This window comes from Podarcis bocagei, assembly GCF_964188305.1.
Source record: "Podarcis bocagei genome assembly, chromosome: 4".
NCBI classification, from domain to species: Eukaryota; Metazoa; Chordata; class Lepidosauria; order Squamata; family Lacertidae; genus Podarcis; species Podarcis bocagei.
Genome location: NC_138128.1, coordinates 52134487 through 52154106, shown reverse-complemented (window position 1 = coordinate 52154106; position 19620 = coordinate 52134487). Strand labels below are relative to the sequence as shown.

At 39.5% G+C, this 19620-nt stretch overlaps 1 protein-coding gene across 3 annotated transcripts in view; it reads right to left on the bottom strand.

Annotated features, from left to right (window-relative positions):
- Nucleotides 1–19411, bottom strand: part of HABP2 (hyaluronan binding protein 2) — a 33095-nt gene extending 13684 nt beyond the window's left edge. For 2 of the 3 annotated variants that reach the window (XM_081192997.1, XM_081192998.1), the window contains exons 1-7: nt 19285–19411; nt 12976–13009; nt 4887–5021; nt 4037–4147; nt 3093–3209; nt 2524–2643; nt 661–832 (exon numbers count right to left, since the gene is read on the bottom strand). In XM_081192997.1, the coding sequence (XP_081049123.1) occupies nt 661–832; nt 2524–2643; nt 3093–3209; nt 4037–4147; nt 4887–5021; nt 12976–13009; nt 19285–19353 (758 nt within the window). In that variant the 5' untranslated portion in view covers nt 19354–19411. The remainder of the gene's footprint in view (nt 1–660; nt 833–2523; nt 2644–3092; nt 3210–4036; nt 4148–4886; nt 5022–12975; nt 13010–19284) is intronic. The other variant, XM_081192999.1, reaches the window with a different exon arrangement.
- Nucleotides 19412–19620: the final 209 nt, after the last annotated feature.

Here is a 19620-nt window from a genome sequence, read left to right as displayed (position 1 = left end):
TTGCGAGGCACCACTGTAAGTGATAAGTTTTTGTACAACCAACAAACACTGGCATCACTTATTGAGTTGCGTAAATGCATAACATACATCTTTGCCAGCAACCTATCAGCATTAATAACTACCTGGTAATGTGTATCTCAAGGGACGCAGGTGGCACTGTGGTTTAAACCACAGAGCCTAGGGCGGCGGTTCATAAACAACAGTGGTCAGGGGTGCCAACTTGAATAAAATATTGGGGTGGGGGCAGCTAAGCCCCACTCCACATAATTGATTACATGACATGGTTCACACACCCTATTTGAATGACAATGACCATCAGCTTTGAGGGGTGCAGCCCCCTGAAATATTTTATTTGGGTGGGGTCCCTTCGGCTCCTAGGAATTAGTTCCTATGACAGTGGTCATTATTTCCAAGGTGAAGTCGTAAAGACAACCATCACAGTGTTGGGGTAATAGCCTTGGTGTCTTGGTAGCCAAGAAGAATCAGTAATTATTTGCAATGAAGATCACAGAAAAGAAATGTAATTGAATTACACTGATATAGCTCATGCAGATACTGCATTTTTGGAGTGGGAGGAACAGACGTATTTGTGTGCATGGCATTGACATTCATGGAAGTGGGAGAAAGAAGGCCTTCCTTGATGAATGTGCAGTACATTACCTGCAGAAGTTATGGTCACCAAGGCCATAAGAGGCAGCATCTTCAATAAATGCATTATAATTCCACTCCAGGAGACGGTGAGAATTCCAGTGAAGACAGGTCTTATGGAGAATTGTTTGACTAACATTTCCTCTGTATGAAATGCCATTTTCTTCATAGCAGTCATCAGGTCCTACAAAAGGATTGCCTTCTAAATAAATGTGCTCTCTCACCCACCCACCCCTACACCATTCATTTAAAGCACTCTTACACTACTTGAAAAGTCACCTGGGACCTGTCGTTTGTTAAGGTGCTGGATACCATAGTTGTGGGGTGAGTAAACTGCAGTTCCCACAATTCTTTGGGTGAAGCCATGACAATTAAATTAATAATAATAATAATAATAATAATAAAAATAATAATAATAATAAAATTTTATTTATACCCCACCCTCAGGGCGGCTAACACTGAATATAAATTACAATAAAACATAATAGAAAAAAAGAAAAAAGAAAAAAAAAACAGTTGATTAAAATACGGCTTAAAATACAGCCTCAGTTTAGTAGCAGCACATAAATCAAGACCATAAAGGGAGGAAACATCAGATATTCACCCGAGCCAGCTATCCATGCTGGTCCTACATGGGCCAGCAAAATAGCCAAGGGAAAATTTATATACCAGATCCCATATAAGGGGTCAGAGTGAGTCCAAGCCAAAGGCCAGGCGGAACAGCTCCATCTTGCAGGCCCTGCGGAAAGATGTCAAATCCCGCAGGGCCTTGGTCTCTTGTGACAGAGCGTTCCACCAAGTCGAGGCCAGTGCTGAAAAGGCCCTGGCCCTAGTGGAGACCAATCTAACCTCCTTGAGGCTCGGGACCTCCAAAGTGTTGTTATTTATGGACCTTAAGGTCCTCCGCGGGGCATCCCAGGAGAGGTAGTCCCGTAGGTATGAGGGTCCTAGGCTGCATAGGGCTTTAAAGGTCAAAACCAGACCTTAAACCTGACCCTGTACTCCACCGGGAGCCAGTGCAGCTGGTAAAGCACTGGATGAATGTGATCCTGTGGCAAGGACCCCGTAAGGAGCCTTGCTGTGGCATTCTGCCACCCTGGAGTTTCTGGGTCAGCTTCAAGGGCAGCCCCGTGTGGAGTGAGATACAATAATCAAGCCTGGAGGTGACCGTTGCATGGATGACTGTGGCCAGATCAGGGCGAGAAAGGTAAGGGACCAACTGCTTAATACGGTGGAGATGGAAAAATGCCACCTTTGCTGTGGCTGCAACCTGGGCCTCCATAGAAAGGGAGGCGTCAAAGGTTGCACCCAAACTCTTGATAGAAGGTGCTGGCACAAATTGAGCCCCCACAAGAGATGAGAGTTGGCCCCCCAACCCCATGTTGTCCTGACCCAGCCAGAGGACCTCTGTCTTCGAAGGATTTAACTTTAACCGGCTCCCATGCAGCTATCCAGCCACAGCTTCCAAGCATCTGGTCAGTGTGTCTGGGGCTGAGTCAGGGTGGCTGTCCATCAACAGATAAAGCTGGTATAAATGTGCTTTAAATGTATGCTGTGGATCTGACCGACTATCTCACAGTGATTCTCATTTCATCTAAGCAGACCCAACCTAACAGCGTTTAAGCAGACTCCTTCCCCATTTCCTCCTTCATTTATAGCTCAATTTGTTGTTTTGACCTTCGGCTTTCATAAAAGTGCAAATCTGGGCATCTTGAATCTACTTCCTGCATGCCAATGGCAACAAGAATAAGGACCAAACAACTTCCATGTGCCAAATTCTGCAGCACGGTCATATGTGCTTAGAGGCATTCACAGATCCCTCTTCTTGGTAAATCCGTAGGAAAATAGCCAACAGGCCAGAACTGGATCCCTCACCTATTTCGCAAAGCCTTCCTTTGAATGGCTCAGGACACTTGCAGCTGAACTTGGACCTTATCCGATGCCGTTGACAGATGCCCCCATTTTTGCAAGGATTTGGTCGGCAAGATGACTGTGCTGTTAGTTTCCAGAAAACAAAACATAACAGAGCATTTAAGTAAGATTCATAGCTTGCATGAACAAAGCGCTAACCAGGAAGAAATACCTTTATAGGCAGAAAAGGAAAGCAAAGCAAAGCAAAGCACAGTTGCACAGGTATGGATGTGGGAAGCCCACCATCAAATTCCTCATCAAAGCTCACCAGGTGGTGCTATCACTCTCCCTACAATCATCCCTACACAGTGAGATAGCTTCACCCTAGCCTTCTTGAGCCCCTTGTAAAAAGGAGGAAGTACTTCTGTCTGGATTTTAGAAATACTAACAGGATAGGAAGCAACTGCCACAATTTGGTGAGCAAATTTGGAGATCAAAGGTGATGATTCATTCTTTGGTTCATTCTTAGGCATATAGGGCAGCAGTAAGACAAATGTCTGATAGTAACCATATCCCTCAAGTTTGGTACTCACCTTTGTCACAGAATGGTGCTTTGTAGGGGTGTTTGCAATGGCATCGATAATAAGGCGCTCTTAAGCTTATAAGGCAATCTCCTCTATTGCAGTTGATCCTTTCACATGTGTTCTTCACTATGTTGCATGATATAAATAAAATGGACAAGTGTGTTAAGGTTATCTCTCTGTTGTTCATTCATTGTCAAACTCAATATGTATTTACTCGGAAGCCTTCCCAATAAATGTTCTCATGGTCCTTGCTCCTATCTCTGTGAAACCATAAATACCACCCCTCTGCTGCCACCCAAAAAAGCCAGGCTTTATCATCTTTTTTCTAGGGTAGCCTTCACCAACCTGGTGTCTGGGACTTATGAAAAACCTGGAGGGTACAAGGCTGATGAAGATTATTCTAGGACTATGCCTTTGCTCTCTGTGGTTTGGATCCCTTCCATTTCCTTTCCAGCCTTGATCCTTCTGCGGACCTGATTTTGCATGGCAAGAGCTTGAAGCATTCAGCTGAATAAAGTAAGGAGTATATTGTCTACCACATCTGAGTACATTATTATGAAGTTCATTGAAGATAGCAACCACCCACAACCAAAGAAATATATTCAACAAATATATATAGGTGACTTTTTATATATGTTGGAGATCAGCACTGGGGATTTCTTTTTTTGTGATTTTTCTTTTTTTGTGGGGAGGGGAATGTGACAAATACAATAGAATAATAATTAAAAAAAAACTATAGATCTAAGCTTGAAGCTCCTGGCAAGTCTCCTAAATTTGCAATAAAACCATACTGTCATATTAAGCTGGAATGCAAATAAAATATTTTCTGCCCAAAACATAAATACAGTAAGTATGGACTTGTGACCATAACAATTCAAATAAAGTAGCTATCAAGTTCCTTGAAAGACAATGTCCCACTCAGCTTTATCTAACACTATGAAAATTCTGCTTACCATTCTCACACTTAGACCCTTCATATGGCTCGGGGCAGCGGCATATATACCTGTTTCTTTTCCTTTCACATACACCATTATTCTGGCATGGCATCTCCAGGCATGGGTTTTCTAGTACATGGAGTGGAAAGATGAAGCTTATTTTACAATTAGCTTGCTGCATGTGTGCAACTAAGGTTTTCTAAAAGCAGTCATGGATTGGATTACCCAGTTTATTATTTAACAGTCAGTTCAAGCCAATAATATTTGCCAAAATGGTTGGTTTACACAGAGAACATCTAGATTGCAGGTGTCAACTAGTATGCACAGTCAAATAGTGGAACAAGCATAGAACACATAGTAGATCACTAGCCATCTCTGCATTCATCCACAGCTACCATCTCTAGACAGAACTCTATACAATCTCAGAAAAGTATCGGACATTTTGTGGAAAATATAAGGGTTTCCTCCATTCAGATTTTCTACATATGACACAAACCATGGTGTAGCACCCCATGCTAATCACAAAAGGACACAGATTAACTCATAATAAAAGCTGCTGGATCTTAGGAGCTGTATCAACACAGAAATAACTATATCTCACATATCTCTGTGTTACAAGTATAGATGGAGCTTAAGTTGAAAAGAATGAAGCTATTTAAAAGTTGCTAGAATCGAAAGTGAATTGCAGAGTCTGAATTTGTTCTGTCAGTAGATGAAGTTTAGATCCTTTACTACAGTATTACAGTAATAGACAATCCATTAATAACAACCAGTATAGCAATTACTGTTACCCTGGAAGTAGTTTTCAATTCTCCCCAACCCCACACTTCCCCATTTCCCCATCACAAAGTGTGACCCAGTAAAATACCTTCATAACTGACGTATTCATGAAACCAGTCAGGATGTATAGCAGGGAGGCCATATCTGGTATTATCCTGCATTGGCTGTGCATCTTCATCGATGTATTCATAGTAATAGCTGTCAGCTGCACCTATAGACCATACTACTACGTGAATTATGAAATAGCATTTCAAGAAGTATTTCAGAAAATACTTATGTAGCGGACCTCAGAAGTAACTGGAAGTACTTTTTCTATAAGAGGTCCTACTACATTTGAATGAGCTTGGGCCAGTTGCTATCTCTAAGCTTAATTTACCCCAAAGGTTGGTTGATCTGGAGATAACATTGGGGTATTGGCACTGCTTAGAGCTCCTTGGAGGAAAGACAGAATATACATGTAATAAAAAAATAAATGCAATACATAAAGTCCAGGTGATTTATAAATTTTCTTCCCATCATCGCTGTAGGCTCAGGCCAGGTCATCAATACATCCTTAATTTATTTTACCTTTACAACAGAAGATGAGATTCAGAGAAAATTACATGTCCTAGGCTACAAAATGTGTTTTATGGCTGAGCAGGGTTCTGACCTTAAATCTTCCACACAGAGGTCATTATCCAGACTAATTATTTTGCTACTGAGACAATGTATCTAATTGCATCCCATAGGGAACAATGGGACTCCAGTTCAATTCTCACAATACTGAACATGATGAAGTCACATAAGCTCATTCTTACTGTGTCAGTTTTCTATGGCACATCCTTTGTTTGAATATTTGTCTTTATTATTTGATGAAAGCTAGTATATTTATCCTTTCTGGTGAATTCTTAATAACTAGAGCTCACATGAATGTGTTATAAATAGATAGCAGTTTTGAGAGCTTATAAAAAGAAAATACTCATCATACAGAATTAATGTGGCAATTTCAGTTGTATCTTTGGAAGTGGGCTTTAGTCTTATGGTCATGTGAATGTGCATGCAGTTGCAAACACACTTGTGATGACTGAAGACATGGGCATTTACCAACCTGATCTGCTCAAAACAATGGTACTTTACCTCACACATAAAATATATATTTACAATTTTTATTTAAAATGGAATTTCAACAAAGAATGTGACATTTTGAAACCTCCATTTAAACAGCAATCTTATCCTAAATATTTATATCTGTATATTTTTTAGTCTGCCTAGCACATGGCTAAAAGAACACAGTTCCATCATAGGGTGCAGTTCATATTCCATCCCAGTCTATGACAAAGCTTCTATTGGTTTTAGCACTTACATTTCAACTTTAATGCTCATTTCTTTTCTTTACCTGCATTGTCTAGCCAGCTTATTTTTATCCCCCTCATAAGTCGAGACTACTCGCATACTCCTGCAAGGTCACTGCAACTTTGCTAATGGTCTTTGGGCCAGGAGAAAGTATATAGACTGCTTTAGGGTCCCAACCCCACTCAGGGACTGCCGAAATCACACTACTAGAATACAAGTAGTACGATAAAGTACAGATAATTATTCCAGTCTTCGTAGCTGCATAAGAGAAGGGACATATTCACGAACAAAGGGAACAAGTGGGAGATTCTCCTTAGCTTTGATCATGGTGCCACATTTCCAATGCACAGAAACAGATCTTTGTTCATAGCCATGGCTCTCAGGATACCCATTGACAAATAGCTTTCAGAACAGCAAAGTGAAGATGGGACGGCAGTTCTTTCCATAGACTTTTCACAGAAGTAGTTGATTAAGACGGGTCATCCGCTCTTTCCGGCAGGTGTCACTGCAGTTTGTTGGAACCACCGGTGAGTTTCAAAGAGCAGGTATGGTAATGAGGAGAGCGAAAAAGCATACAGGGACACTTTTAAAAGCTCTCCCCTAGGGCTGGGCTGATGGCCTGGTGGATAGCGCTTTGCCTTGAACTGATTATCAACGGTATTATCTTAGTTTTCTCAACTCATTCATTCTGTTGCAGCCTTTATCTTTATTCTTCCTTTGCTTCTGATGAAAAAAAAATACTTTTTGTACAATGGATGCTTTATATTTCATATTAAAATAGTACTTTCTTTTTTTCTATGTGCCAACCCTGGTATCTTGACGGCAAAAAAAGAAAAAAAAAGTTTCACCTCATTTATCGTTATGTCAAGTCAAGACTTCTTTTCTTCGCTCATTATTTCACAAGAGTTGAGTCTTTGCAATATGAAAGTGCTGCAGGAGTGCACGCCGGGCGGAGGAATAAGGATCTCATTCCAAGATAAGGCCATTGTCTTCACTGAGCAAATAAACTTTAATGTGATACAATAGAAAAGCAGAGGAAACCAAAGGGAGACTTCAAGCTGACATCGCGTGGGAGGATTTTCAAGAAGTTAGATTTTCCTCTGTTTATTTATTAAACTTCATCTAAGTAAAGGTGCCTTTGGCTCCACATGTACTTTTAACATCTGCATGTCATCCAGACATTCTACGGTACAGATGAAACAAACAGGACTTTTCCCCTTTTCTGAACAAAGGATCCATTTTTGGATCCTTTGAGGCCATCTTGATAGTTTCTCCCCCCTTGAGGACTTCTCCTTGATTATTATTATTTTTTGTCTAACTTGCGTTTCTTAGTTCCTGATGAAATGTTGGGTGACATCATTTGAGCCAGCTGCATGATAGCACCAGCCATTCAGAACTTCTATTTCAGTATGTTTCACACAGTTGTTGGTCTTTCTTTGTTCCTCTTTCTGTGAACATTTCTATTTGGATCATTTTGTTCAGTAATTGCTAATGAAAATTCAACCCACAAAGCTGGCAGAAGCAGAGAGAAGTTTATATCTGGGTTCAGACCATTTCAGTCAGCTAATTTTGACAGGAACAATCTGCTGTGTCTGCTTAATCTAGTTCTAAATCTATGATTACGCACATAGGGGAGTCATTAATCATTCCAATAGGAAGCCCATGAATAGATATCATGAACAGACATTAGAAATGAATAGCATGTACTTATAAGATAATACAGTATATGTAACTTGCCAATATAGGTGTGAGGTGTTTTTTTTTAAAAGGGACAAGTGAAGCCCATTTGAACATTGGTAGTAACTGGCTCCCAGATATGGACTTTAATCTTCAACAGTGACAGAAAGGTAACTGAGTCAATATTTGAGACTCCCAATGAGTTTTGAATAAAACTCCTTCTTCAGGGTTGATAATTATCATCAAAACAAATCTTCTCTTTGAGCAGGTAAATTTTAATGAAAGTCATTTTTGATTCATTCATTTTTGATACACCCTCTTACATTATTTCATACATTAAAAAACTACATAAGTAGGGCTCCAGGCTTTCTGCTCCAAGCCCAACAGTTTTCTTCTTCTTCTGTTTAACTGTGAATTTTGAAGTGAAAGTAGTCAAGTGGCCATACCATTTGTTTGCTAGCCTGGATGTGGCCTGATAATCTATTTTAGGTTAGAGAATGGCCACTCAACACTTCACCTGATGGGACTGGAGGTTCCCACTTTTTACAGAGTCATGCACTTGGACTGAGGTTACTCCTGAGGCATATCTCAGACATTTGTTAGCTTCCAGTGCTCCTCTCTTTATCTTTATATGGTAAAAATGTACAGAGAATAATATAATATAATCTTGCCTCCTCCCCACCCAGCAATTTTCTTGGAAGTAGGTGATCCTATAGCTAATCCTCTTACAGTCAGCAATGTTTCAAAACATTTAGGTTCACTGGGTGAGTTTTAACTTGCAGAATGACACCAGTCTATGGTATATGAGTCCAGGGATCCTATATGCTAATAGGAAACATGTTCTCTAGGTGTGGATCCCTACATAGCCAAAACAGCAGTAGACGTACAAAAGAGAGGGGCACCCACAGGCTTGGGAGAACACTAAAGGTAGAAGAAGTACAAAAACATTTAGAAAAGTTATGTCAGGATAGATTCCCAAAGCAGCCCAGTGAAGAATGAGCATGTTGAGTGGATACAGAATGCTGGCTGACTGGTGGGGTGGGTGGAGAAAATGGAGGACGGAAAATGAAATTGAGTATCCTGCAAACGAGCGCGGCGGGCACCATGAATAGGAGCACTTTGATATGTTAATATTTTCAACAAGTCCCTCTTGTGTATTTTAATTGCTAATCTTTAGAGAGATAGGAAAAGCTGAAATAGAGCAGACCTGATAAAAAACACACACAAAAAAGTTTTAAAATACTTCTGTCTCTATGTCTAGCTCTACACTGATGGCATTATGCTGAGCTGATTCTAAAACATAAAAATGGATAGGATTCAGATATACACATGACAGAACAACAGTTCTCCAGAGATGGGGTGAAATACAACATTTTCATGGGGAAGAAGATTCCTTTTTCACATTGTTCCTAGGAAATGTAAGGATTAGCTTCTAACCCAATTCACTTCAAGGAGCCTGAACTAATTTAAAATGCCAATTTAGGAGCAGCCAATCTCACCAGACTTCCACAGTCAGGTAGGAAATAAAAATACTATCTTTAAAGCTAGAAATTCATTTAAGGTGTTAATAATGGGTATAACTTTATAAGATTAAAAACAGTATACTTCCCTAATTTACCACTTTACTATTGAAGGTACAAATGGGTATTAAGATAAGGGAAGAGTATATATCTGGGCAAACAATGTCCATTTGCATTTAACAAGCAAAGTTTTTGTCCACATTGTCCGGAATCAATTCAGGAGCAAGCTGTATCAGTTGCACATCTCTAATAAGCATGATGAACCTATGAATTTGTTGTGAAATATAGGTTCATTATTATGGCAACTGTTTACACATGGCAGTATCACATGAAAGTCACTGGTTCTGTGTAGCATCCACAAATGTGCTCACAAATGAGTAGATGATTTCACCATGGCAGTTAAACTTTCCTCTTGGAACATTTCCATTGGTATGGCAAGAAAAAACTGCTTCCCTTATCCATTTGATGAGCTTCTGAACAAAACTGCCTTGCTTTGTGATATCAGGCACCATATACAGTGGTACCTTGGTTTTCCAGCGTCTGGGAAGCATAATGTTTTGGTTTTCACTGAAATCCCGGAAGTGAATGATTCCATTTTTGAACGCGCCTCAGAAGTCGAACGGCTTCCGAGGCATGTTTCTCAATTTTCTCAATTGTATTTGCTGACCGCCCATTGCGCTTTGGTTGTCAAATGTTTCAGAAGTCGAATGGTCTTCTGGAGTGGATTACATTTGACAACCAAGGTACCACTGTAGAATGACTACAGTAGCTTCCACATGACAGCCATAAAACGTAAACCAGCCCTGAGTCAAACTGCAGAAGGATTAGGTTTCAATAAGGATTCTTTTGGACAGGAAGAACTTGAATGTGTGAATCATATAATTCCTCAAGATGATGACGTTCCCTCATGTTTTTAGCATAAAGTGATTGGGGGAAATTGCAACCTGATTCTTAAGCTATACGATTACAAAGGTGGGTCCTGCTTAGTAGTTTTACCTCAGGAGCAGCGATAAATATGAATCAATAGACAGCATGGTGGAATGCTGACACTCACCTGACCTTTGGTTTATTGCACCACTGCTACTTCCTGGGAGGTTTAGAAGGAGGAGTGAGATGGCAGTGAGGTCAGTATATTGCAAATGTAATGGCAGGAGCACCAGATTGGCTCAACTGTTTCTGTCTCCCCCTCTCCCTCTACCTTCCGGTAAGCAGCAGCAACACAGTGGCATCCCACAGTATTGTCTGCTAATGATAGGAATACTGTTCCTTCTTCATAGTTGTCTTCTCCTTCCCCTTTACAGGGACATCTCCTTATATTTTACCTCTTTCAAATGACCTTGAGAATGTCTCAGTGTAGTATCATATGCACACTACTTCATAGCGTTTCACTCCAGTTCTGACCATGTCTATTCAAATGTAAATATAATTTTTAAAAATGGATTTACTCCACAGTGTGTGCAGGATTGCAACCTCAGTACCTTAGTTTTTCCCTTTGGCATAAATTCTGTTGCCAAGCCAGGGTTTTATTGTGAAAAATAAAAATCCTCTTTTTACTGATAGGTGAAATTGACCTTCACACATGAAGGCAAATTGGAATACATTCCATGAAACATTTTTTATTACTCCTCTTCTCTAGCTCCTCAGTACTAAATAACTTTGTGGATCTAATATCTTTTATTTAAGAAATGTGTCTGTTCCATTCATTTAAATTATTCATAACAAGCCATTGGTTTTGTAAAGTAAAAGCAACATTTTTTTAAAAAAAATATATCTAAGCACATAATTAACACTCAAATTCTGATACATTGGCTTATTTTAACATATTACAGAATCACAGCCTTCATTCTCTGTAAATGCAGAAAAATCTTAACACACTTAAAGATGCAGTGATTTGACATTTGTCACTGAAATGTGACTATTACACAAAATTAAATGAGACATCCTACATGTATTTTCAAAGCATAACTTTCTTCTGTGTAGTACAAAAAAGACCCTCCTCTCTGTTACTGTAGTTGATAGGCAGAGATTGACTTTAAAAGCTTGAAATTAGCTTTGAGGACTTGGACGATCTTTTAAACTGCTTATACTTTCATCTGCATTTTTGTATGTTGTTTGAGCTGTGAATCAATTAGTGAATTTCTGATCAATACTCTCTGATTCATTCATTTATAGAGACCCTGTTCCAGAGAAACAAACCACTCTACCATAGAGAACTGCTGTTATATCTCTGAACCATCCCAATGAAGCCTGTGCCACCTTGGAGATCCCTTATTTACTAAGTCCTCATGAAAATTCACCAGCTTTTTAGCACAAATGTATCCTGATAGACCCATTTTGCAAAGCAATGTCCCCCCAATACAATGTATTTGTGCATATTATTTTCACTAATATATGCTTTTTGATGCTTATTTTACCCTACCGTTTGCATTTTTGTACACATTATTTGATTGGACAACTGCATTGCAAAATTCGGAGTGTGAATTTTGAAGGATTTCAGTTATTGTACCGTTTTGAATTACTTAGGTTTGCCTTTAAATAGTAACTGAGTGGAAATTCTTCTCCATCCCTAGTCCAAGAAGTTGGACTGTTTATTTCTAAGGTTAGTAAAGGTCTCCAGCTGTACAAAGTTGTACCATTTTGTATATAATATAGTTTTCAAAAAGTACAAGATGACAAATAGAAAATGGCCCAACATTATATTTTGTGTCATTCCAAAATAATGTAAAGATTGATACTTTCCGTATAAACATATTTTTCATAGTATGTGAAGGGCACCTCAGAGAAGTATTACATCGTTTTTGACATAAATTTATTCCAAACTCTGTAAACTTTAATACAGGAAGTAAAGCAGATCACTTTCCATAACATGTAATACACATTTTATCTGCTATTAATTCATTACTGCTTTTGTATCAGACTTACTAACCACCAGAATATAATGTTCAGTATTCTCCTATGCATGTCTACTCAGAAGTATGCAGTATTGAACTCAATGGGACTGACTTCCGAGTAGACATTTATTTACTTATTCCCATTTAGGAATCATTTCCTGTGAAACATCTCAAAGTAATTGAACAATAGAAACATCAGTAATAGAAATATATGTAAAACAATTTGATATATAAAAAACAAATTCAAACAATTTCCTATAAAGACAATTTCAAACCCAACAGGTTTTATTCAGTGCTGCTGTTCTGCTAGTGCAGCAGATTTCTGTCTGTGAAACCAAACTTTCCCCTCCTTCTTTCCCCTACAGAGCTTACTGCCCCAACCCCCAAAATCTGTTCCAGAGGACTGAAGGATCCTCCAGAGCAGATTTTGAGGGCACCTGAGAAAGGAGAGAGGGGGAAATCGCACCGCGTTGCACTGGATGCAACCCAGAGCAAATACAGCCTAGAATAAAAAAATCTCCACTTAAAAGAGCAGTTGAAAAAGGACAAGCATAGGATTGTGCTGTTAATATTCCACACTGCCAGCAAAAGTTTCAAGTCTTATTCCACCAGAATCAGTGGATTTGCTAAGCTGCTTAAAATCAAACCTTCAATTATGCTTCTTGCTCAGTTAAGTTATAGCCTCCTTAGCTATATGATAGTGCACTTGTTCTGAAGTATTTGCCACAAAGGAAAAAGAAGAAGTTGTATTGCTTACCAGCTTGCTGGTCAAATGACAGGATATAAGAAAGCTGCAAGAGAAGAAGAAAAATGGACATGTATAAAGCCAACTAAGTCAGATTTTAGGCACTGCCTGAGAAGTCCTTTTAATAAAGCTGCTCCATTTGGAAATTGGATTATCCTAAACCCTTCCTTGTTACTCAAAGCAAATGCATTTGAACAATACAGACGGTAATATTGTGCAGTTTTCAAGGACGAAGTTGCACATTTATTTATTTAAAATCGTCTCTATGCAGCTTTCTCTTAACAATTTTAAAAGCAGCTCACAAACTCAACAAATGCTTTATGTTTTGTGGAGAATCTCTGCTGGACAATGGATAGATCATTTCAGAGGGGAGAAGAGAGATAGATTTCGATTTCTAGGACTCCACTTCTCTGAAATGCTTTATAGTCCTTCCCATAAATCCTATTTACTAATAGTGAACTCATTCTTTGAGTGCTGATTAATTCAAAATGACACTATCCACAAACAAGGGGAAAGTATCAGCACTAGATCTGGGGAGAACTGCTTAGCCAGGTATAATAAATACATACACAAATGAAATAAATACAACAAACAAACAAACAAACAAATGCAATAAATAAATACACAAATGCAACTTTAAGGAAAACACCTTAAGGAGGAGAAGAGCCACTGCCAGATAACTACAGTTTCCAGGGGGGCTTATGAGAAGAAATAACTATTGGGCTTGTTTTACTCTGTGTTATAGTAAAGGTAAAGGGACCCCTGACCATTAGGTCCAGTCATGACCGACTCTGGGGTTGCAGCGCTTATCTCGCTTTATTGGCCGAGGGAGCCGGCGTACAGCTTCCAGGTCATGTGGCCAGCATGACTAAGCCACTTCTGGCGAGCCAGAGCAGCGCACAGAACCGCCATTTACCTTCCCGCCAGAGTGGTACCTATTTATCTACTTGCACTTTGATGTGCTTTCGAACTGCTAGGTGGGCAGGTGCTGGGACCGAGCAACAGGAGCTCACCCTGTCGCGGGGATTCAAACCACCAACCTTCTGATCGGCAAGCCCTATAGGCTCTGTGATTTAGACCACAGCACCACCTGAGTCCATGTTAAAGCCACCTAGAATGCTTAACTGCGCAAGTTAAGACACCCACCACTTGCTTGCTACTCTTGTATATAAATTCAGCACGCTCCTGAATATATATAACCAGTATTTTACTACTGAACTACAAGCTAGTACATATGCCACCATTTAAAGCCTGCAATCTTTCATTTGCTTGTCCATTTCTTTTTTGCTTGTTATGTTCTACGTTGCCAGAAGAGGGAGGGCTTGTCTTTCAAAGTTTGAAAGGAAACGGAAAAATAGGTACTGATACTGTATTTCACAAAACCAATTGTTTCTGCTATCCAGCGTAGCTAGATACTGCATTTTTATTAAGGGACAAATATACTAAATACCACAATTGTGTATAATTTTGTATAATATACATGCTAATTCTGTAATCAGCTGAGACAATATTCATTTTGAAGTTTGAGAGACTTTGGGGAGCTTTATTTTAATGCACTATTTCAGGAAACCAATGACAAAAACACTTAATTCAAAAATGCAAGAAACAACTGTTTTTAGAATCATTTTGAGATTCCTGAGCCTATATTAATATATTGGAATTTTATTTGAAAAATGGTTGCAGTTCAAAATGTCAAAACTTGGAATTATCTTAATTTCACCTGACAACATGCGGGACGTTTTCCAAAGTACAGTGTTGCTCAGGTAAAAGAAGCCAAAGATTACAGAGAATAATTTGTACCCTAGAGAATTTGGTGTATTTTTGTTTAAAAGAGCCTGGAGGACGCAGGTAATGAAAAATAATAATACTCTGAGCACCTGGAATTTGGTGCTATTTCATTCATTCATTCAGTATATTTCTATCTTACTCCTCAATTCTAAAAGTGTGCAAGGTGGCCAATGGGCACCCTAAAGCTGGTATGGGTGTGACATAGAGACTCAAGGTGCCTCTGACCTCTATGGCTGCACAAACACCATGCAGAATCCTGCCTCCCCCCCAAAAAAAAAAATAATCCTGGGAATTGTAGTTTACAAATCACAGGGGTAAAGTTCTCAGCACACTTAAACTACAGTTCCCAGGATTCTTGGGCTAGGTGTGCTTTAAATGTGCATTAAATGTACAGTGGATGCAACAGCCTTAGAGTGCTGCATGCTCAGTTAGATTATTGCTACGCTGGTAGAAAATTGGTCTCTTTGCTTGTTTTGGGGTCCTGTTAAAAGCTCAAGTTTTCCATGTTCTGGATCAGGCCATAATATAGAATGAAAACAGCAAAATTAAGAGTTGTGTGCTGTAACACATTCACCTGTAGACGTGCAATAGAATTCCCCTAGTATAGGTCATTTCAGTCTGGAACTACAGTGGTACTCGGGTTACAGACGCTTCAGGTTACAGACTCCGCTAACCCAGAAATAGTACCTCGGGTTAAGAACTTTGTTTCAGGATGAGAACAGAAATCGTGCAGCGGCAGTGGGAGGCCCCATTAGCTAAAGTGGTACCTCAGGTTAAGAACAGTTTCAGGTTAAGAACGGACCTCCAGAAAGAATTAAGTTCTTAACCAGAGGTACCACTGTATAAGAGATGAAACCCAAAAAGTGCTTAAAAGTCTGCCATACAAAGCAAAGAGAAAATGTATTTTCATAGCAACCGAGGAAAAGAAAAATGGAAGTAAGTTTCACCACAAATATTTCCAACCTTTTCATATTTATAAACTACTTAAATGAAAACAACAATTCCACAGTACTGGGGAATAATAAGAGAGAATGGCAAAACTGTAGGTATTGGTCTCCCCCCCCCCGGCTGTTGGCATTAAAATAAAACTTGCTTTGTCATTCAAATACAAGTTCCTACCCACAGAAGTGGCTCAGCAGATGAGGGGAGAGCTGCTATACCAGCTTCCCAGAAGGTGTGTTGCTGTTGCTTACGGGGAGGTAGCAAGGAAGTTGCCTTGGTGCAAACACATTGGCAGGGCCATTCCAGGGTTCTTGCTGGTGCCTTTGCACCATGCTAGCCTCCCTGCTGCCTCCCCTCCCTTTAAGCAGCAGTGTTGGGAAGCTAGCATAGCAGTTATACCCCACCCCATGAGCCACTTCTGCCTGCCTAATATACATAATTTTTAACACATTATTTCATTGACGAACTAAATTACAAAATTCAGAAAAGTGTGATGGTTGGGTTTTTTTTGTTTTTTGTTTATTTAAAGCCATACAATGACATTCTAAACAGAGTTTCAAAGGATAGTTGGTTTTTCTTCAGGTATTGTTTCAGGGACTGCAAATTAGGTAAAATCAAAATACAACAAAATTTCACCACCAGTCACCTTCATGTGAATGAGGCAGATGCTGCAGTAACATTACAGTGTAACCTTGAGCACCGAAGCACCTTTTTCCTGCTTTGCTCAACAATTTTAAGGCTTAGAGAATTACTTTGGGTAAGCTGAAGAATCAGAAAATTACATAAAAATATTGTAGAATTCAAAATAGAGTGAAACATTTATTTTTTAAAAAAATATCCTGTAAGTAGTAGCACCTCCAGGTTTAAGGTTCTCTCTCTCACCCTATCCCAAAGTCAGACCATTTAATTTCATTTTACGGCAAGAATTTACACCCTTTTGCACCATTTCAGCTGAGCTTGCGTACTTGGTCCCTTTGACAGGGCAGATTTCATTTAGACAGGGACAGCAAAGCCTGTTGGGTTACAGCTCAAGAGGCAGGCCTTCCGATGAGCCTGACACAAGATTTCTGCATCATCAAACCTTTTGCTATCTGTGCTGAGAATGCAGGTTATGCAGCTCGACTTAAAGCTTATGGAAGCCCATTAAGACTCTTTAGCTGTAAGGGAACTCTCATGCTTCAGGGCATATGCTGATTGCCTTCAGGGGTCAGAAAGAATTTTTCCCTCTATAAGAGATCAGTGCAACATTTGCTAATGCATCTAGCTAAGACATTTTGCAATCCTGTAGCTTCAGGCAGACCCAGACCCATCCTGTAAAAAGAGCATATTGGGTTTCCTTGATCAATGAACAATGCTGAATTGGCAACTTGCTTCCCCCCTCTAGAGACTAATAGGTTACAATGCAGCAGAACAGAAGACATTTTCTCGCATGCACAGAACAGATGCCTGGCGATCATTTTAAAGAGCAAACTCCTTTTGTAAATGTTTGCAGCCAACTCTTAAGCAGTTCTATTCAGAAGTAAGTTCTAAGTTCAGGGCTTAGTTCCTAATAAGTATACATAGTGCCAATTGTGTGCAAGCTAAACATGTGTCTGTCATGTTCGCATAGCAAGTTTTTGTGTGTGTATGTCTATACTTAGCAGAAAAGAAAGCATGTAAAGAAAGGAGCAAAACCTGCCTCCCTTTCCTCTGCTGTACCTCATTGCACCAACTTTAGCCTTATTCTACATGCTTGCAACACCACCTTTAGTGTCAGAGCCAAGCTGGTCAAAAGCTGCTTAAAAGCAGAGAAATAAGAGAGGAGATGGTTCTAGATTCTGCTGTCCTCCACGCTTCTTATTATGTAAAGAGTTAGATTCACACTGCTGCTTTATATCTGCTACATTCCCCACACATCTGGCTTGGTCCTGAGAATACTTGACATTGTTAATGCCCTGTGTGTACTATAACCTTTAACCCCAGGACGTAAACCTATGACTTTTCTTGTATTAAATGTTATGAACTGCTGGTACTGTCATAAATACATTCAGGCTATATACTTCCTTAATTCAGCAATGGCAACATCAATATTATTTACTCAGTGACTGCATTCTCTTAGAGGAGTAGTTGGGTGGGGCTGAAACTGGGTGGATCAAATGCAAACACCCTCCTCCCCCCACTCTCCCTATCCCACCACCACCCATTAAGTCAAACACCTATTCTCTCTTTCCCATGCTTTCAGGCACAAACACACAGAATATATACACACTGTTGAGATTTCCATTCCACCTTAAGGAGCAGACATGGGACTGTTGCGTGTCACATGTCTGCTTACATTCCAGCACAGTATGCTGGAAACTTCCGTTGTGTGTATAGCTTTTGCTTTTCTTTCTTTCTCTCTGAGAAGACAAAGAGAGATGACATGTTTCTTTGTCCTGATTTATGATTAATAAATCAGTAGTTGTAGTATGCTTCCACAAGCCTCACGCCTATTCTGTGTGCGCAGTTCACTCTGCTGAAATAGTGTGCCCTGGCTTTGAAGCCCGGGTCGCTGATGTACATCTGAGCAGAGGTTGATGGGTCTTTGCAGTGGGACAGCTAGAAGGAGATGACTCAGCTGGGGTTAACCAGCTGGCCTTGCAACCCTCTGCATGCTGACACACACACACACACACACACACACACACACAAACAAACAAAATGACCCAATTCACCTCTCATCCATTCATTTTCTCTCTCATTCCCCTCCTCTCTTACATGCATCCCTAAGTCAACCTGCCCACACAGTCATTGTTTACTGCCTTCTAGACGGAACTTTCAACGCAACCCTACCCAGAACATGTCACACACCTACTCCTAGATCACAAGGTCTCCCAGCACACAACACATTTCATAACTGAATTACATTGGCAACAGATGTTTTCTCACATCTTATTTGGAAAGGGCCTCCATGGCCAAGAATATAGTCAGCTTACAACATATTTGCCATCAAGTGATCACAACACATTCCCGGCAGGATTTATTCCAAGAAGTTCATATTACATTAATTACAATGAAACACCATGTTTTATTAAAAACTATCCCGCTGCATATTCTGCTGTGTTCTTTCTCTGTGATTGCTTTGCATTTTAGCAACATTAATTGATTTTCAGTAAGAAAACCCTATATTTCCATGAATGTTGAATTCCAGACAGTGGTTGGTCAACTTTTTGGACAGGAGTAAACAAAATATGTAATATGCACCTTGTAAAGCAAGTAGCAACCCACAATTTGCATAAATTATTGGCATTCACAGATACAGATTTTGTTTTGAGGAAGAAAGAAAAAGAATCATGGAAGAAGCAGGAACAGAAAATGCCAAAGCTGGAAAATGTGTTTACTAATTTTACATTTTTAAAGTGATGTGTCCCTTTTCCAACCTTTTCCATGTTTCCACTGGATTAGGGACATATTTTCCTAATAATGTTCTGATAAATATTAAATCCATAAAATTCTGCTATGTATTTTGCTTGGTTGCTGATCTAAAGGCTCAGCTTTATGAGCAGTCTGATATTCTTCTGACATGAATTCATCAATCCACATTAAAGAAGTTCTTTAAATAGATATACTTACACAAACAGTTGCTCTTCCAACAAAGACAATGAGGGGAAAAATCGACAGACAGACAAAAGAGTTAACCATCCTTATTTTCACAAGGCTTTCCCCCCCTTTTTGTGAACAAGCTTTTCGTTCTTTCCAATTCCCCCTCCTGTTAAGTCAATCTAAATAGTTAGAGAACAGGTTTACGCATTGCAAATTATTAACTACATTTTCCATTTTGATTATCCTGACCCAAGAAGTACTATTGCTAGAGAGTTTCCCAATCTGAGCTTTCTCTATGGCATATATTAAGGGACACTGCAGCTGTTTATTTATCAACCTTTATTCTTTTTCATCTGTATTTATCAC